Below are 21,197 nucleotides of genomic sequence, written 5' to 3' on the forward strand. Positions count from 1 at the left end.
CCCATTGAGGTTAGTGGAATGGTACATACTTGTGTAGTATATTTATTAAATCAACATATAATCAGCACATTCTTTTTTTGTTTTTGTTGGTTTTTTGGTCAAAATAGCTTTTGAGACTTTGATCAAAAATATTAAAAAATAAAAAAAGTATAGAGGCTGAAGGAAACAAATACTGAACGTTCAGATTCTATGTCATAACTTTTCTAAATGATTAGATTTAGAATGCATTTGATTTGTTAATATTTATATTTCTATTAGGTTAGGAGGAGTTAGGAGGAGTTTTCTTCCTGGGCTTTAGAGACTAGTAGAGATGTGATTATTGTTTATAAAGATAAGGTATATAAAGGAGGTGGGTGTCGCACGTGAAGTCTGAGGCCAGTTGTAAGTGGTCCGATGGTAAGACCAAATTTCAAGAAAAAATACACTGTTTTTTCAGGAAACCCTCACTCACCCTAGTGGTGACATGCTTCATCATCGGGTCCACCGGGAGAGATCGAGTACCTCCCCGGGGAGGTACTCGATCTCTCCCGGTGGACCCGATGATGAAGCATGTCACCACTAGGGTGAGTGAGGGTTTCCTGAAAAAACAGTGTATTTTTTCTTGAAATTTGGTCTTACCATCGGACCACTTACAACTGGCCTCAGACTTCACGTGCGACACCCACCTCCTTTATATACCTTATCTTTATGGTCACTCTTCTTTTGATTACCTGTATATTGCTTGGGGACTAAGAGTGCCCTAAAACCCTTTCTCTCCTTTTGTTGAGATATGTGATTATTGTTTAGCCTTATCAGGTTTGTGCAGTGGAAATGAGTGATTATGCTAAGATCATTAACTGTTTTCTTCTTTACTCCTACAGCAACCTCTAGTACAGGTATCCTCTTGGTGTATGGGAGAATATGGAGACCTTTTGGTGTCAGGCCAATGTGAAGAGGAGGAGCCCATCCAGGTACACTGAATTTATGCAGTATTTTAGATCAAGACAGGTTTTTAAGATGGAGAAACAAGGGGTAGAAATTGATTGCTCATGGAAGACTTGGGTTAATTGCCAGTAAGGGTCACATGATTGATTAAAATATTTCCTTTTGTTATGTGAATAAAAAATTCTCATTTATTTCTGTATCATGGGATGTTTTGTAGATTAACATGATGTGCAGAATATCATCTGCTGTTGTGCTGGGAGGAAACCTTGAGCACAAACTCCTTATGTAGCTTTTCAGAAGAGTAGAAACCATGTTTGTCATCAAGTAGTTGTGGCACTCTCAGCTTCTATTACCCACAGCTTAATATTAATGTTCGTTTTGTAGTCCTGGCAGGAAAGGGCAAACTTGTTTCTCTATAGGACTGAACATTTTTCTTGTAATATGACCAGTCAGGGTTTTTTTTTAAATCTTTCAACTTGTGCAAAATCTGTCCTCTCAGGAGAAACTCCTCTGCACGCTTGCGTGCAGCAGCCCACTCTGCTTGAAAGGCATAAACAGAATGCTTTAAAACTTAGCTGCTAGAAAAGATCCAATATCAGCCCCCTTAATTAACAGCATATTTTGTAAACAAGTGCATTATTTTCTGTAGATAGTTAACACATCCTTGGAATAATGCACTTTCTATAAGAACCTCAATTGGACATGTGCTGGAACAGATCTAGAAACCAATAAGTTACCGATGATCTTAACTTAATTTTTCAGGCTTCTTGTTCCTAGGAAACACGACAGTGGTATTCCCACAAAAAGCCTCTTACAAGTAAGGACCAGACGAAACAAGGTTTCAGTTCAAGCCACAATGCTGACGTTGCCACCATGTGAGGCCTAGGAATGCCACACTGTGTCTCCTGAACAAAAGAGAAAGTCTGCCACTCCTCAGTGTGAAAAGATGCACAAATTATGTTTTATTTTTTTCCTCCATGACCTAACACAAATAGTAAAAATAGTGCCAATATCCCACGGAATACTGCTATGATCAATCGCCACCACCACACTGTTAGACAGTTACATGGAGAGAACTCATTGGAAATTCTAGTCTAACATACAACAGTATGTGGTTGGGCTTCATTGGATCTCAAGACAGCAAATAAGGAATTTGATGTCAGAATGAATGCATCTCCCCACCAACCTCTCCAACTTTTCAATACAGAACTTTGTCCACTACCAAAGCAGTGTGGAAGACCGAGTTGTCTGTCTGGCAATACCAATGGATAACGGGCTACAGTTAGACTTCTTGAAGGTTATCAGACAAGAAACTCAATTCATACTATTTTTCTTAGGAAAGAAAAAGTATATTCAAGTGTGAGACCTGCACTTAGTGCTATAAGCATTAGTACCATCAAGTTTGTGCTCGAGAAATGCTCTTCTGATAGGTCTCCCTAAAAGTAAGTTCAAGTTCAGGCATTTATATAGCGCACTGCTCACCCAGAGGGTCTCAAGGCGCTAGAGGGAGGGGTTCATTATTTGTCGAATAGCCAGGTTTTCAGTTCTTTTCTGAAGTAGGTGTGGTTCTGAGTAAGGCGGAGGTGGGTGGGGAGTGAGTTCCAGGTCTTGGCAGCCAGGAAGGAGAACGATCTGCCGCCCATGGTGGATTTTCGGATGCGCGGGACTGCGGCGAGGGCTAGATTGGATGATCTTAGTTGGCGGGTGGGTTTGTAGAAGGACAATCGATTGTTGAGGCATTCGGGTCCTAGATTATGAAGGGCCTTGTGTGCGTGGGTGAGAAGGCGGAAAGTGATTCTTTTGTTGACGGGAAGCCAGTGGAGGTCTTTTAGGTGTCCGGTGATGTGATCTTGGCGCGGGATGTCTAATATGAGTCTCGCTGACGCGTTTTGGATGCGCTGGCGTTTTTTCTGTAATTTTGTTGTAATTCCGGCGTAAAGTGTGTTGCCATAATCCAGACGACTCGTGACCAGTGCATGTGTAACAGTCTTTCTTGTCTCGAGGGGGATCCAGCGGAAGATCTTTTTGAGAATGCGAAGGACGTTGAAGCAGGAGGATGAGACGGCGTTGACTTGTCTGGACATTGAGAGGGCGAAGTCTAGAATGAAGCCAAGGTTACGTGCATGGTCTGTGGGTGTGGTTGCTGTGCCCAGAGCGGAAGGCCACCAAGAGTCGTCCCAAGCTGAGGGGGAGGATCCTAGGATGAGCACCTCCGTTTTGTCTGAGTTGAGTTTTAGGCGGCTCTGTTTCATCCATTCGGCTACTTCTTTCATGCCTTCGTGAAGATTAGTTTTGGCGGTGTTGGGGTCTTTGGTGAGGGAAAGGATTAGCTGGGTGTCGTCGGCGTAAGAGATGATGTTGATGTTGAGGTTGTGTTGACGCGCGATAGAGATGAGAGGACTCATGTAGACGTTGAATAGAGTGGGACTGAGTGAGGATCCTTGAGGTACGCCGCAGATGACTTCGGTGGCCTTTGAGTAGAATGGGGGAAGTCGGACTCTCTGGGTTCTTCCAGCTAGGAACGAGATGATCCAGTCCAAGGCTTTTCCTTGTATGCCGATGTTGCTGAGGCGTTGTATAAGGGTGCTGTGGCAGACTGTGTCGAAGACGGCGGAGAGGTCGAGTAGGATGAGGGCCACTGTTTCTCCGTTGTCCAGGAGTGCTCGGATGTCGTCGGTCGCTGCAATGAGGGCGGTTTCGGTGCTGTGTTTGGCTCGAAATCCGGATTGAGATGGATCAAGGGAGTTGTTGGATTCAAGGAAGGCGGCGAGCTGGCTGTTGACGGCTTTCTAGATGACTTTGGCCGGGAAAGGGAGGAAGGATATTGGTCGGTAGTTTTTCAGTTCTGAGGGGTCTGCTGTGGGCTTTTTCAGAAGGGCGCTGAGTTCGGCGTGTTTCCAGATTTCTGAGAAGGTGGCAGAGTTGAAAGAGCAGTTGATGACGTCGCGGAGTTGGGGTGCGATGATGGAGTCAGCTTTGTTGAAGATGTGGTGGGGACAGGGGTCAGAAGGCGAGCCAGAGTGGATTGAGTTCATGAGGCGAATGGTGTCTTCTGTGGTGATTGGGTTCCAGGCACTGAGGTTGTTAGTCGGAGGAGTGGGATCTGAAGGGGATGGGGCGGGTTGATCACTGGGAGTATTCTTGAAGCTGTTGTGGATGTCGGCAATTTTGTTGTAGGAGGATAGCGCGTCGCAGAGGTCTTGGGAGGGAGTGATGTCGTTGGATGCTGCGGTGGGGTTAGTGAATTCTTTGACGATATTGAAGAGTTCCTTGCTGTTATGAGAATTGTTGTCGAGACGGTCCTTGAATGCTGATTTCTTGGCGGATCGGATCAGTTGGTGGTGTTTGCGGGTGGCTGTCTTAAGGGAGGCCATGTTGTCTGAGGTTGGGTTTTTTCTCCAATTCTTCTCCATGGTGCGGCATAGCTTCTTGGATTTTTTAAGTTCATCATTGAACCAGGGAGCCTTTTTGCTGGCTGATTTCAGCTGGTGCTTTTTCAGGGGTGCTAATTCTTCCGCACTGTGGGTAATCCATTGCCTGAGGTTGGTGACCGCTTGGTCTGGGTCCATTGAGAGGGTGGGAGGGTTATATTTGAGTGATGTGAGGAGTTGGTCGGTGGTGATTTTGTTCCAGTTTCTCCGGGGAATGGGTTGTGGGCGGTTGTGGGTCAGGGTGGTTATGTAGCTGAAGTGAACACAGCTGTGATCCGTCCAGTGGAGGGCTGTAGTGCGATCGAAGGAGATGTACTTGCTGGAGGTGAAGATAGGGTCGAGCGTGTGTCCGGCTGTGTAAGTGGGGGTGTCAACAAGTTGTTTGAGTCAGAGATTGGCCATGTTGTCCAGAAGGGTGGTGGTGTTGCTGTCGAGTGTGTTTTCAAGGTGGTAGTTAAGGTCTCCTAGAAGAATGTAGTTCTCGGAGGCGAGGGCGTGCGGGGTGACGAAGTCTGTGATGTCGTCGCTGAATTGAGTGCGGGTGCCTGGAGGCCTGTAAATGAGGGTGCCTCTAAGGGTGGTCCTGGGGTCGGTGTGGATCTGAAAGTGGAGATGTTCGGCGGTTGCAAGATTGTCGTCGGAGCTTGTTGTAATTTTGATGGTGTTTCTGTGGACGATGGCGATGCCTCCTCCAGTTTGATTGGTGCTGTCTTTTCGAATAATCTTGTAAGTGTCCGGTATGGCTATGGCGATGTCGGGAGCAGAGGATGCGTTCATCCATGTTTCAGTAAGGAAGGCGATGTCAGGTGACGCAGTGTCGATTAGGTCCCAGAGTTCTGTTGCATGTCTGTGGACCGAGCGGGTGTTCAGTAGGATGCATTTCAGGCGATTGGGTTCGGAGATGTGTGAGGAGGAAGTGGGTTTGGTGAGGGTCCTGAAGCAGTTGAACTTGCAGGAGAGGCAGGCGAATGGGCCGTGGGCACGTCCTGGGGTAGCTTCGCAGCATGGTGAGCGACCGGGGTTGAGGGCGAGGAGAGAATCGGCATCATAGGTGGTTCTAGTGGGTTAGGAGTGGCGGGGACCAGGGGGTCTGGCGCTGGGCGCGGTCCAGGCGCGGACGGGCGTAGACGGGCTTACCTTCGGCGCGTCCGCTGCGCGTATGTCCATCTGTCATAAATGGAGAGTGGGTGGGGGTGGAGCGTGGGAGGGGCAGCTGGGAGGCGGGAGCGAGGTGCAGGGAGGGTCTGGGACGGGCAAACAAACCAAACAAAATGGCAGAAACAATAAACAATACTGCGAGGGTCCCCCAGTAGAGGAGCTATTACAGCAGTGAAGCGCTATGGGACAAATTACGAGTGAAAATCAGTGGCGAGCGTTCTAAGTGCAACACGATTTATAACTATAGCGGAGATATTTGCACAGAGCGTTTCAAAGCGCAGCCCAGATTGTAATGACCACACACAAAAGCGTTTTAAAGCGCAGCCTAGATTGTGAGCACAGCAGAAATACTTGCGAGGCAAATTAGCATGAAGCCAGGAGAGGAGGTGAGGGGAGCGGCCGCTTCTGCCGAGGACAGGACGGCAACATTAAAAAGTGGTCAGTATGCTGATGCTGTGCGTAATGCTTCTGTTTTCCCTTATAAGGTCAATGTGTTTTCAATACTGTCTTATTGTGCTTGTGCACCTCTACACCTAAACTCTACTAAATACCCAACAGGGAAACATATCATATATTTGTGTTCTTAGGCACTGGTCAGAAACTAGGAATTGTGTCTAGATATTTCATAGATAAAAAAGAGACAGACTGCAGCAATCCTTGTATGTGCTGCCTCGAGATGTTTGGATTTCTTCCCACCTCAACGTCATCAAGCCCTAACCCACAAACTTGCCTAGATAAAACTGAAAATACTCCACCAAAACAGCTCCTCATAAAAATAACCTAACCGCTGCAAGCTAAAAGTATCACAGCGTAAAGAAAAGACTTGCACATTCCTACATTCCCACTAAGAAGTCTCCTGAAAATGCAGCCTGAAGTCCATCTCTTGCCCCTGTAGACAGCAAGCAACGTAAAGAGATGGAGTGACAGCAAACTGCATATATTTTAGCAATTGCTTACATGCACGGCCTTTGTCTTGCATTCCCGACATTGACCCTACTCAATTCTCCTGCATCTCCACATACTTTTATCATTGTGTGTCTACCACTGTAGCTGACATCACTAGCCAATGCAAGCTTTGAATATATTTATAATGTGGTCTCTTGCCACTACTCATCTGTAGATCAAACTGAACAGCCATTAAACCTGATCAAAAAGGACCTCCTTGTAGCAAAAGGTTGCATGATCTTGTTATAAATGTTTATCTGAAGAGCATCTTGTACTTGCAGTTTAACATCAGTCTCATAATTCTAAGAATTTGTAGTACAAACTGAACTATAGCGATAGGTGACCTGCACTATTTTATGAAAGTATTAACTCATTACTGAAAATGCTGTTTGGGACATCCTACTCAACTATATAGAAAACACTTTGGTATTCTCTGTGACATGATTCTTGTTGTGGGAAGCCAAAGAGATATACACAATGATATATGTTAGAAATGATGCTGCTGTACTCGCACTGGTGCTTCCGAAATATGACAAAAACAATGAGTGAAGTGTGAGTTGTCTGTGGTGGTGGGCAGGATCTCAAGATGAAATATGTTGCAGCATGTGCTGCTGTAGATCACATGCTGTTCATGTTCCTGATATCTAGTGTTGGTCTTGGACATAACAAGTTGTTTTGATCACAAGGTTACTTGTGATACCTGAAATGCACGAGGGCATAGATACCACCTCAGATTTTTTTTGTCCCACCGTTTTGGTTCAGAATGCATCTTAAGAGCTCCAGGACCTCAGCGCCTCAGCAGCACAATGGTGGTATTGAGACACTATAATCATTACCCCCATCACTTGAGAACATTGTGCAACTGTTGAACTCTGGAGAACTGAATCAGACCAAAGGACTTTGGGACCAAGTCTTATGAGAATGATTTGTGGGGGAGGGAGGCATGAAAGGATATGCCTTTTACATTCGTCCATAATTGTAGCAGTAAGTTTCTTTGGTCTGCCCAGAGGTGCATCTTCAGCCTCTGTCTCCTGAAGGTCCCGGTTGAAGCTACTTGTTCGACCTGTGAAACCTTTTAGTGTAAAAAGACCATCCAGTTCCGAAGTGATAGGCAGTGGCCTCCTAGTTGAATGAAGAATCAAGGCTGTTCTGAACCATCATCCAAACATGAAGACGTTAAGGGAACTTGCCATAATGTTAAAAGGGGTGGGCTCGTTGGTAATCTGGGGACCTAGGGGAAAGGTGTCCAGAATGTCTTTCATGGACTCCAGCATCTTTTCCCAGTGCCCTTGATAAAATCCACTTTCAGGACAGATGCAATTCCTTCACTTTCTCAAACAACTCATTTAGAGGATCTTCCTTCCAGGTTTCGATCTTTAATGTAGCATTTGGTCCTGGGCCAGGAATAACTTTGAGAGATCCCTGATTTGCCTCCAAAGAGGCCTTGGCAGCCTTGTCTGGCCCCCTTCTAACCACCCCAACGTTGTTATTTGGGAATCTAGGACCCTAGTGTAATTATTCCCAATTCTTGCCCATATATTGGTATAAATCACCTAGTCCTTATATAGGCATAAAGAATCATTGCCTTATTTAGTTATAGCCTGTGCAGCCCTAATATGGCATGGCTACTTCCACTAAACTCTGAGAATCCACATTAATTTTGTGGTAAAACAAGCCTTCAGCAGTCAGGAACCTCCCCCTGCTTGAATACTGATTTATCCGAGAAATCCGGGAGTTTTCAAGGAACTGAGGCACTACTGACGATATTATGTCCAATCTTACGTCAAACTTGGCTCCTTCAGGGGTATAAATATGCCTACATTGGCTCAATCAAACACATGGAAGTTCAGTAGCAGATCGACTAACTACTTGCCCGACGCCCTGCTGATGCAAGTGCTGAAGGAAGCCGAACCTCCTACTGACGCACTGAGAGACTGTCTTTTCTCTTGCCGAGAAATCCAGCTCTGGTGTTTCAAGGCTACCCTTGCGGGTTGCTGGGAGATCGAGTCCCGAGCGAGAGATACAAGACCTCTATCATTCTAAAACCAAGGTACGGAGCGGATTAGATCCCTAGAGAATTCTTGAACAGATTCTTGGCAGAGAAATACTAAAACTTAAACTACTCCTCACGTACTTCATCGTACTAGGCTTAGGTTAGGTACACTGGGGTAGGCGTATGTTAGAAGCACCAGTTGAGTTCTTTTAGCCACTATTTTATCATTGTATGTATTTTATGCATTCTATGTATTTTATGTATATGGCTCAGAAACCAAATAATCCTTTTACAGTACTATTTTATAATACTATTCGTATTATATGCGAACGTGTATGTTCGCTCCATCCCCGTACATGTTTGGCCTCTCCAGCCTACACCAATCAGACGCACAACATTGCATCAACGTCCAACGCCCACAACAATGCTAAAGGACACGCCCACTCGTATTGGAACGCTAGTCCCACACAAAACGCTTCTATTTTGTAGAATCCCACAACGCACACGCTCCCAACGGACTACTTTTCACAAAACGGTCTTTTCCCCTTCTAATGTATATGTTGGGCTGCTGTATAGCCTATGACCATCTGCTGATACTTTAGTTTGCAATGCTGTATTGGGTGTTCCAATTGGTGCTGTAGTTCTTGAGCTTACCCGCCTCAAAAGTTTGGGCTCTCTTTATTACATTAGTATAGATTCGTATTATATGCAGTGTACTTCTTAACTAGCATTTCAATTGTAGCAGTGCATTTCTTATGCTTAAGAAACAAGACTGTTCAATAAATAATTTTATTGAAAACGCCCGTCTCTCTATTTCTAAGCAACTCTGGTGAAACTAAGCACGCACATCTGACTGAGTGAAATAGCCGTCTATTGTTTCAGCGACTCTAGAGATACGTTTCATTCTGGGGAAACAAAGTTGTCACGTTATATGGTTGTCAGAGACTAATCCCTTCTTGTTTATTCGAGAAAGTTTCTAGTGACCTCTGAGCTAGCTGGTAGCTCACAATTAAGTCTAATATATGCGGCAGAGACCTAATAGACCTCAGTGCTACGTCTAAGCTGCAGGATATATTATTCCAATGCGCAGAGCCTATTGGGAATATAGGAACTACACTACAACATGACCGATCTTTAGAGGCCTATATGTAGTAAAGTGCCCCTTTTTGTATGGTTACCACCACCCTCCCCTTTTTGCCTGACACTTATTGACTTGATGTGCCCTGGGTCCCTGCCAATGAGGTTTCCTGGTCCTGTGTTCTTTCCCAAAACGGTACCTTTGTCCCCCAATTAGCACATCGCTGGCCACAGGTAAGTCCCTTGTAAATTGTACCATGGGTACCAAGGGCTCTGTGACCGAGGGAGGCAGCTATTGTGCCATCCTCAGAGGCCCTGCATCTTAACCCTCACACTCTGCCACTGTAGGCTGCTTTTTATGGTGCAGAGAAAAGTGAAGAATCGACATGGCACACATCCCTGCGTGCCATGCCTGCAATCTACTGCCTAAGGCCTTGGTAAGTCACCCCCTAGCATGGGGCACTAGTCCTAAGGTGAGGGTACAGAGACATGAACCTTGTACCCCCCACAGCTTTGAAGTCTATTTGCAGACATAAGTGTAGTAAAGCCATAAAGGCTATATGGTCTGGGAGTTGGTCACTATGAACTCCACAGGTCCATAATGTCTTTACTAAAAACAGGAAAGTTTGGTAGCAAACTTCTCAGCACATTAAACCCACACTGATGCCAGTGTGGGATTTACTGTAAAATGCACACAGAGGGCACATTAGAGATGCCCCCTTAAAAACAACCAGCCCTGGTGTGGTTCTTGAAAGGCTGCCGCCATTTTCCACCACCAGACAGGTTTCTGACCCTTGGTAGAGGGCCTCCGCTCTCCGGGTCCAGAAACAAAGCTCATCCTGAGCTGGGATGTCATGCCTCCTGCCCCAGGATGGGTTGGGTCCACGAAGGGATAGCGCCAAAGATCTGCCTCCTTTGTAAGCTGTGCCTACCTTTTGCTGCCCCCAGCAACTGGCTCACACTGATTCTTCCCCATTTTGGGTGGGAGAATTGGTGGGAAAACCAAGCGGGAAAAACCAAGCGAGGAGGAGAAGTGTGCTCATTTTTGCCAATCCCACCTCTTAGGTGGGGAAGTTGAGGTGAATCACACATTTCAGTGCACTCCATCTTGAAGATGAGGGGCCTGAGCCAATTGGGAAGAGGCTCATGCCTCCCTCCCACTGGAGGGTGGCAAAATAGGGCGTGTACCCACCCCAAGGAAGGGCACATTGGCCTCAACCTGTACCCCCTTTAATGCGACCTTCAATCTTGCCTCCTCAGAATCGAGAATGAAAGAAGGACCAAAGAGCTGTGCTAACCTGGGAAGAAGAGGACACCTACCGCTTTTGCCCCAATCCCACGGCCTGTCTCAACTCTGAACTGACTACAGCGAAACTCAGGCATGTCCACCTGCCCCCCCCCCCCCCCCCCCCCCACACCAAGAGCCCGGAGGACTTTCCCTGCAACCATCTTGAAGACTCAGTTTCCCATGAGCACTGGATTTGCTCAACAAAGACTCACCCATAGAATCTGGATCCAGACAGCTCAGTGATTGTGCACCACCCTGCCCCAGATGCCCATGGCCCGAGTTTGAGTGGCCCAACACCACGAGGAGGTCTCCCCAGCAGTCCTGACTTAGGATCTGGTGATCTTTGACCTCCCTTAAGCTTCAAGCGACGCCTGCAGCCTCAACCTGAAGAGTCCATGCGACCAAAGCTGGTAAGACACCACTGCTCCAGGCACCCCACAGCCTTACGAAGCCCAACCGACGATGTTCAGGCATCCCCCAAGAACCCAACTTACCTCTTCCGCCGATAGTTACCTAAAGGAAGTCTCCCTGCCAGAGCTTGCAGCATCTTTGCCAAACTGGCGATCTCCATTGGAATCCACTGGGCCTCTGGTGCCTCCTTGGCACTCTGCATCCGGCCGCCCCTGTGCTGCTGGTGTTGCAGCTCCTGTGCTGATTGTTAGCCCCTGCAGTGCAGATCTCTACCCCAGGAGCTTTGCTCCCACCGCCAAGTAGCCTGCTCGCAAGCAGTCCCTGACCGAAGGCCCCCTTAGTCCCTTTGGCTAACATTGGGCCCCTGCACTCTACACTCTGCTGCCCTAGTGCAGTTGGTAGTGCAATTTGAGTGCCTACCTGAACTTTTGGGAACCCCTGGTTCTAACCTATAAAAACTATTCTCGCAGATCAAACTGATAACCTTCCCCATAGGAACCAATGTTGTGATGGTTTGTTCCTAAAAATGTTGTTGAGTTGAACTTTTGCATGAGAGAAAAGTATGTACTTTAATTTAAGAATTGTCATACTTACCTGTAAGTGACACCAGCCAGTGTGTGATAACTTGGCTTATCACCTCAAGACCTAAAAGTCACTGAAAAATAATCCAAGAGTAATCAAAAGTAATCTCACTGTATTTTCAACGGTTTTAAAAGCAATAGAACCATGTCAACAATTCCAATACAATCCACAATTGCGGTTCTGTGCACAGCTTTGCATTTGAAAGTGTTCTTACTTACCTGTGCCAAGTCCTTCTTGGTTCAACAAAATAAAACACACACACACACACACACACACACACACACACACGTGTGTGTGTATATGTTTATACTTAAATACTTTGTCTAGAGTCAGGCTTTGAGTGTGTGCCATCAGCCTTGAGTGATTTAATACAATAAATGCTATACACACCCTCTGGATAAGACTAACTAGTCGCCCACACTACCACAAAGAGAGCTGTTAGTACTTGTCTAATTTAGCCTCTGCTATGCCACTGGGGACTCCCTGGACCCTGTGCACATGACCCCTTTCTTTGGTATTGTATATACAGAGCCAGATTCCTACAATATCCTGACATATACAGAAATTCCTACCTGACTAAATGTGCAAACCATCATGAAGTCAAACTTAACGGGGTAGAGATAGAGGATGACTTCCTAATTGAGACTGTTAACGACTGAGCGTCCCATCCAGCGGTTGCCTATTTTAAACTGCATGCTGCAGTGCACTACAGAAAATTTCAAACACCCTGTAGTGGAAAGGAAAATTCTGTAGTAGGGGATCTCTGTGTATAGTCATAATCTAGTGAATAGTCCCGCTCATGTGCGGGGACCCCGGAGCAATCAAAAATATTCTCTTAAGCTGTCTTCTTTGCAGTATTGCATAGACACTTAAGAGAGAATTAAAGACAAATAATGCAGCCTATACATGCAAGGCTACACTGTCCAGTACTTCAACTAGAAATGCAAGGATATTCCAAAAATATCCCAAAGTCAAAGAAAAACTTTATTTCGGTTTTGCTCAAGCCATAAAAGTACATATACAGTAATGACACAATTAAAATACATTTGTTGTAAAGACATATCTAATAAAGTGCAAAGTATGCAAGAATATACTGTCTTCATTACATAGGGGTCAGGAAATTAGGAAATATACAGTAATGGCACTATTAAAATACATTAGTTGTAAACATATATCTAATAAAGTGCAAAGTATGCAAGAATATACTGTCTTCATTACATAGGGGTCAAGAAATTAGGAAATTCATTGCAAGAATCTACTACTGATCCAGACATTTTCTCAATTTAACAGTTAATTTTAAAAATTCAGTAATTTGAAGAATGCTATCACTGTGCAAAAGTTGTAAATACATTAAAGCTGGTCTGATCGGAGTAAAATTGACTTGTAAAGTACGTAGAGTTGCATGTGCCAACCCTGGACTTATCGGTTTAATTTTAACTGGAGAAAACTGTATAGCTGGTCTGGTTAATTTTTATAATTCTGTCAATTCATGCTCAGATTCAAAAAAATCCCACTTTAGACCTGTCTGCCAGTTTTAACCATGGAAAACGCTTCCCCTCCTTCACCAAATCCTTGGAATGATAGAGAGGAAGGACAGGACAGACAAGCCCCCATAGGCTGCCATTATGTGGTTTAAAAAGGGATACCGTGCCTTTAAGGAAACTTTCCAGAACTCTCCTGGTATCCCAGAATGCACAGCAACTCCCTCTACTTTCAGTTCTTTTTTCCGGCGTCTGCTAGCAGGACCCTGGAGCATTGAGCTCTCCCTTTTTTGGGTTTATTTCAAAATTGTGCACTTTTAAAGTGTTCACTCAACGTGTTTTTGCCTTGTCTACATCTGACTGGAGTTTCTCTGCTGTTTTGTCTGTTCCTTTTATCAAATATGCCTGCTTTATTTGATAACTGTCCTGAGTGCTCCAGGAGAAAGGCAAAATCGGATCCTCACAGGGTTTGTATACTGTGCCTGCCTTCTTCTCATGTTCCTGAAGAGTGTGACCTCTGTCTGCAGTTTCCTAAAAGAACCCTCAAGGGCAGGAAGTAGACCAGGCTCCAAGGCTTGGAGCTGAGACGGCAGCAAGGACAAGGTGGGTCTGGCATGAAGGGGCTCCTTCCTCTGCCCGTGCGTCGGCCTCTGGGGGGGCTCCCCAGTCAAGAAAAGGCCAGAAAACGCCACTGGTCTCCGTCGACGTCGATAGCCTCGACGTCTGCGTCAAAGGGAATGACCACAGTCTGTTCTCGGTCTCTCAGGGGCTCCGGGTCGAAGCGACGTCGACGCTCGATGGGACTGACGTCGAGATCTCCGAGGTCGATGTCCAGGACTGGTTCATCGTTTAGCTATCATCGACATCGAGAGGGGTCAAGACGCCGGCGCTCGCCGTTGAGGCGACACCGCCGGTCACAGTCGACGTCGACACGTAAGTCTGCGACGTCGAGACGAAGATCAGCGTCTAGACGGAGGTCTTCGACGCCGAGGTCACCGTCATCTGAGACGATCGACGTCGAAACACCGCTCGTCGTCGTCGAGGAGACGGACGTCGAGACGACGTTCGACGATGTCAAGGAGACGTTCATCGACGTCGAAGGGACGCTCAGTGTCGAGGAGGAAAACTAGACGTTCTAGGACTAGGACGGAGTCCCCAGCTTCAGCGAGCACGCGGCGGCGCCGTCGCTCGTTCACGAGGGAGAGGGCCTCTAGATCGCCCCCCTCTGGTCAGAAGAAGAAGAAAAGAAGAGTGGGACGGTCTCCGGACTTGGAGTACTCTCAAGTCTACTCGCCCACCAAACCGAGGTCGCCTACGCCGCCTCCTTAACCCGTGGATCCTCCTCCACGGACCTAGACACCTCCCCCACAACCACCTACGTCTCCACTACCTCAGGTTCCTCCTCATCGTCCTCCACCGGCTCCGCCGAGGTCTACCTCGCTGCCTCATTTGCCAACGCCGCCTACAGGGCTTCCACAGCCTAGGCTCCCTGCTCGGCCTCCACAGCGCTCTCCTGTCCGGGCTGCAGACCGCCCAAAACCGCAGAGATCGAGGTCTCGCTCACGGCAGAGAGATAGGTCCAGGAGTCGCCATCGCTCCTCGACAAGGTCCAGACAACGCCATAGCAGGGACAGATCTAGATCCCGCCACACAGACTCGTCCAGTGCCAGGGATTACTCGCCAACCCTGTCGGACTCCCCTCGGACGAGGGTGTCCCCAATAGACGATTTTGTCTCCTTCCAGGAGGTGTTGCTGCAAGGAGTGACTAAGTTGGGCATCACGCTCACTACGCCCACACCCTTGACTTTCGTCATTTTCGAGACCCTTCACAAGAAACAATTATCTGAAAGAGACACGGTAGTGATAGATTCCTTACCTTAGAATATCCCCAGGCGTCAGACTGGATCCGGAAATTTTTGCGTAGCAATACCCCTGCGCGTCGGTATGCGCCGTCTGCGGCTCTGCGTCCGTCGTCTGCGTCGTTAGCGCCGGAATGATGTCGTCGGAGCACTTAGACGCCGCCCATGCGCGTTGACGTCACTTCTTCATTTTTCCGCGCCAGCTAGCGCAGATCCGGAGAAGCTCTACCCCTAGTCATTTTTTGACTAAACTTTTGATCTTTTGATCATTCTTTTTCTTCGAGACTTCGACTCTATCGGTGCCGGTAGGGATGCCCGGGTTCAAACCCTGCTCGAAGTGCGACCGACTGATGTCGGTCACGGACCCCCATCGCCAGTGCCTGAAGTGCCTAGGCCTCGACCATAACGATCGAACCTGCTCCGACTGCCGGGCCCTGACGTTGAAGGCTAGGCGGGAGCGGTCCCGCAAGCGGCTCGAGCTCCCGCAGTCGGCCCTGCGCCACTCCAGGTCCCGGTCCCAAGGGAGGTCGAGGGACAGGTCGCGAGGTCGGAGTCATCGCAGCTCCGGGAGTGGACACCGGTCGTCAGGCTCCAAGTCCTCAGGTAAGAGGCATGAGAGGTCGTAGAGACGTCATCGTTCCTCAGACCCACCCCGACGCTCGCACGATGCGGCCGGGGGCTTGGGCGACACCGCCCACGCGGCTCCGTGGGAGTCGCAAGCGTCGCCGCCTGCCCCACACCTTCGGGTCCCTGGTTACAGCGCGACGCCGGATGAGATCGAGCGGTACCTCATGGCCATGAGGTCCCTCCCTCCTCAGTCGGGTTGCGTGGCGCCTCCGGTCCCGACTGGAGGCCCTAGCGGGTCGGGTGCTTCGGCCCGACGCCGCCGGGTGCTTCGGCGCCGCCGGCGACTTCGGTCCCGGCGCCGCAGGACCTCACCGGATCCGGGTCATCGCCGGTCGCCCTCACCGGCGCCGGCCCCACAGGTGTCTCCCCCGGCGCCCGCTGTGGACGCTGTCCCAAATGTTCCCAACGGTCCGACTCTGGTGCCGGTACGGCTCCGCTGGGCACCTCTTCCAACGGCCTTTGGAGATTTTTATTTCCATGAGGAGGCCCCGTCTTCTAATCCTGTTTTACAGGTAACGGGTGACGAGGAGGATTGGGAGGGGTCTGAGGACCCTCTGGCACTGGAGTGCCAGTCTCAACAGGACTGGACATATGAGCTTGGGGAGGCCAGTGGTTTTGGCACATCGCCAGACACTGGATTTACCTCCCCTCCGACTGTGGCTTCGGAGGAGGAGTCTACATACAGTGTAGTGTTGACGAAGGCAGCCAAGGCCTTACACCTTAAGCTCCCCGTCGTGGCCATGAGGACTAACCTCCTCACTGAGGTCCTCAAACCGCAGTCAAGCTCCAGCGAGCCTCTGCTGCCGTTCAATGAGGCCTTATGTGACGTTCTTGTGGGCACTTGGTCCAAGCCCGCCACAGGCCCGCCTGTGGATAGGAACGTGGCCAGACGCTACCGCCCGGCCCCGGGCGACCCATGCTTTTTGTCCACCCATCCCACCCCCGAGAGCCTGGTCATCCAGGCCTCCAATTCCCAGACCGCATTCCCGTTGGCCCCGCCCGACCGGGAATCCAAGAGATACGAACAGTTCGGGAAGAAGGTGTTCTCGTCTGTGAGCTTAGGGCTGCGGTCTGTAAATACTGCCTGTCTCTTGGGCCGCTACACCCACACTCTGTGGGACACGGTTGCAGAGGTGCTGCCACAATGCCCGGAGGAGGTCCGGGCTAAATTTGCCCAAACCCTTGCGGAGGGCCGAGATGCACCGCGTTATTCCATCCGGTGTGGGCTGGATACAACGGACTCACTGGGCAGGGCAATGGCAACGACGATGGCGGTTCAACGCCACGCCTGGTTGAGGTCCGGCAACTTCTCGGCCGATGTCCAGGCCACACTTCTGGACATGCCGTTCGATGGCCGTCGCCTCTTCGGCGACAAGGCAGACCATGCGCTGGAACGTTTTAAGGACTCCAGGGCTACGGCCAAGTCCTTGGGCCTCTCGTCCCCACGCCAGCAAACTGGTGCCTTTCGTGGCCACGGAAGGGCCGTCCCCACACATGCTGCCAGCCACGCGCCGCAAAATGTTCAACAGCGCGGTGGCGGCCGTGGAAACCGCCGTGGCGGCGGTCGGGGACAACGGCGAGGCCAGTCCACACCTCCCTCCACAGCACCCGCCTCAAAACCTTCCTAGTCAGAGTTTTCAGGCCCATGTGAGGAGGCAGGGTTCGCCATCACCTCTCCCACTGGCGCACTATCACATCGGACAGGTGGGTGCTGCAGATCGTCCGAAGGGGCTACTCCCTCCCCTTCGAGGCGACCCCTCCATCCATGCCACCGCAATGCCACCGCGTGTCGGGGGATCACTTGCAACTTCTGCAAGAGTAAGTCACGGCCCTCTTGGCCAAGGGGGCCATCGAGCGTGTTCCTGGGCCAGAAGTAGGGTGTGGATGTTACTCCCACTACTTTCTGGTACCCAAGAAGGGCAAAGGGGGCCTACGCCCTATCTTGGACCTGCGGAACGTCAACGGCTTCCTCCGGAAGGAGAAGTTCAAGATGCTGACTTTGGCTCGGGTCTTAGCTGCCCTGGACCCGGAAGACTGGCTGGTAGCGTTGGACTTGCAGGGCGCTTATTTCCACATCCCCGTCCTGCCAGCCCACCGGCGTTACCTGCGGGTCACGGTAGGCCAAGAGCACTTTCAGTTTACCGTGCTCCCCTTCGGCCTTACCAGCGCCCCACGGGTGTTCACGAAGGTGATGGCGGTGGTCGCAGCTCATCTGCACCGGTTAGGGGTGTCCGTCTTCCCCTACCTCGACGACTGGTTGTTGAAGGCGGGCTCGCCCCAGACAGTCATCAGCCACCTTCAGACTACGGCCAACCTCCTGCATTTGCTCGGGTTCTCAATCAATGTGCCGAAGTCGCACCTGTGTCCCTCTCAGAAGCTCCTCTTCATCGGAGTGGTTCTCGACTCGGCACAGTTTCGTGTTTACCCTCCCGAACAGTGGGTTCGGGATATACAGGCTCTGATTCCCATCTTTCAGCCGTTATCCCGAGTCTCGGTCAGGTTGACGCTGCGGCTTCTGGGGCTGATGGCCTCCTGCATCCTTCTGGTGCATCACGCCAGGTGGCGGATGCGGGCTCTGCAGTGGGACCTGAAGTTTCAGTGGGCCCAGCATCAGGGCAACCTGTCCGGTCATGTCTTGATCACGAGGGCACTGCGAGACAAGTGCAGTGGTGGCTCACGGACCGCGACTGGGTCAGTGGCAGATCCCTCTCCCTACCCCACCCACAGCACGTGGTTGTGACGGACACGTCCCTCCAGGGCTGGGGAGGCCACATGGGAGAGCGGGAGATCAGAGGCCTCTGGTCTCCGGCGGAGTCCCGGCTCCATATCAACCTTTTGGAGCTTCGGGCGATTCGTCTAGCACTGAAAGCATTCCTCCCCTCTGTCCGGGGGAGTGTAGTGCAGGTGTTCACGGACAACACCACCGCCATGTGGTACTGCAACAAACCAGGCGGGGTGGGGTCGTGGACCCTTTGCCAGGAGGCTCTGCGCCTCTTGCAGTGGCTGGAACATCAGGGCGTGACCCTGGTGGTTCAACACCTGGCAGGCTCTCTGAATGCCAGGGCGGACGAACTCAGCCGTCGGTGCATGATGGATCACGAATGGCGTCTGAACTCGGATGTGGCGCAAGGCCTCTTTCAGCAATGGGGAGAGCCTTGGTTAGATCTATTCGCCACAGAAGAGAACGCGCAATGTCATCAGTTCTGCGCGTTGGAATTTCCAAGGCGGCACTCGCTCGGAGACGCTTTTCGTCGCGAGTGGAGTTGCGGTCTATTTTACGCCTTTCCGCCTATACCACTTCTTCCCAGAGTGCTGAAGAAGATCAGGCGCGACCGGGCCCAGGTTATCCTTGTGACTCCAGACTGGGCACGAAGATACTGGTATCCCGAGCTACTCCGCATGTCAGTCGATCCCCCGATTCGTCTGCTTCTTCGGGAGGACCTTCTGTCGCAGCAGCAGGGGACGGTCCTGCACCCGAACCTGTCCAGTCTCCACCTACAAGCTTGGAGATTGAGCGGCGGCAGGTAAGGCCATTTGACTTGCCTCCCGAAGTCTGTGATCTCATTCTGGCAGCCAGGCGTCCCTCCACAAAGTCGGTATACGCCTGCAGGTGGAACAGATTTGTGGCATGCTGCACAGCAAAGGCTGTGGACCCTCTCTCTGCACCCCTTTCTGAAGTTCTAATCTTCCTTCTTTCCCTTGCCCAGCAGGGCTCTGCTCTGGGCACTCTTAAGGGGTACCTTTCTGCCCTTTCCGCCTTCTTACGGCTACCTGATCAGCCTTCCTTATTAAAGTCTCCCATTGTAAATAGATTTCTGAAGGGCATCACACACGTTGCCTCCTGTTCCCTTCGTGAGGCCCCAGTGGGACTTGAATGCTATCTATCTAATGTGTGCTCCCTTTGAGCCGCTCCATAACTGTCCTCTCCGTCTTCTTACCCTGAAGACTGCTTTCCTGGTTGCCATCACCTCTGCCAGGAGAGTGAGTGAGCTCCAGGCTCTTTCTTCCACTACACCTTTCCTCTGTTCATCCGGACAAGGTTGTGTTGCGGACAAGACCTTCCTTTCTGCCCAAGGTTGTCCCGGCCTTCCACATCGGGCAGTCCATTACCTTACCCACCTTCTTTCTGCCTCCGCATCCCTCGAAAGAGGAAGAGAGGCTCCACCGTCTGGACCTAAAATGTGCGCTCTCTTATTACCTAGATCGCACACGCCAGTTCCGGGTGGATGGCCAACTCTTTGTTGGTTACGGGGGCGCGAAGAAGGGAAAGGTGGTACACAAGAGGACCATTTCACAGTGGATCATCTTGTGTATTCAGGCATGTTACTCCATGGCCAAAAAGGAGCCCCCTGCTGGATTGCGGGCTCATTCCACTCGAGCCACGGCAACAACAACTGCCTTTGGCCGAGGAGTCCCCTTACAGGACATTTGCCAGGCAGCTACGTGGGCCTCGCTGCACACGTTCGCAAGACACTACTGCCTGGACAGTCAAGTCCAGAGGGATGGCTTCTTTGGCCGTTACGTCCTCCAGGACTTTCTGGTGTGATTATTGGTTCGCAGACCCACCACCGGGGTTGGTATTGCTGGGCTATCTATTCTAAGGTAAGGAATCTATCATTTAACGTGTCTCTTTCAGATGCACAAGTTACTACTTGTGTAACGATATATCTGTAAGAGACATTAGTTAGTGATAGATTCCTTACCGACCCACCCATCCTCCCCGTTCTGCGAACCGATATCTAGGGTTAAGGTCATCCCCTTTCAGGGCCCTAGTTTCATGGCACCAGTGTTGGTTCTATCATGGCTCTGCGTATCTGGCGGGCAGAAAAGCTGTGTATCAGAACTGACGTCAGCGCGCAGGGGCGGCGTTTAAGTACTCCGACGTCATTCCGGCGCTAACGACGCCGACGACGGACGCGGAGCCGCAGACGACGCCTACCGACGCGCAGGGATATTGCTACGCAAAAATTTCCGGATCCAGTCTGACGCCTGGGATATTCTAAGGTAAGGAATCTATCACTAACTAATGTCTCTTACAGATATATCGTTACACAAGTAGTAATTTGTGCATCTGTAAGAAACAGTAGTTAGTATTAGATTCCTTAGCGCCCCACCCATCCTCCCCGTTCTGCGAACCGATATCTAGGGTTAAGGTCATCCCCTTTCAGGGCCCTAGTTTCAATGGCACCAGTGTTGGTTTTTAACATGGCTCTGCGTTTCTGGCGCGGAAAAGCTGTGTCTAAGAACAGACGTCAGCGAGCGGAGGCGTCGCCTAAAAGTACTCCAGACGATGCCTACCGACGCGCAAGGGTACTGCTACGCAAAAAAATTCCGGATCCAGTCTGATGTCTGGGGATATTCTAAGGTAAGGAATCTAATACTAACTACTGTTTCTTACAGATATATCGTTACCGAAGGTAA

At 49.9% G+C, this 21,197-nt stretch overlaps 1 protein-coding gene across 1 annotated transcript in view; it reads left to right on the forward strand.

Annotated features, from left to right (window-relative positions):
* The window catches only part of AP1G1 (adaptor related protein complex 1 subunit gamma 1), a 390,402-nt gene that overhangs the window by 88,784 nt on the left and 280,421 nt on the right, over positions 1-21,197 (forward strand). The window contains exon 4 of the mRNA XM_086945529.1: positions 861-950. Within this exon, the coding sequence (XP_086801655.1) occupies positions 861-950 (90 nt within the window). The remainder of the gene's footprint in view (positions 1-860; positions 951-21,197) is intronic.

This window comes from Lissotriton vulgaris, chromosome 12 (genome assembly GCF_964263255.1).
Source record: "Lissotriton vulgaris chromosome 12, aLisVul1.2, whole genome shotgun sequence".
Taxonomy (NCBI): domain Eukaryota; kingdom Metazoa; phylum Chordata; class Amphibia; order Caudata; family Salamandridae; genus Lissotriton; species Lissotriton vulgaris.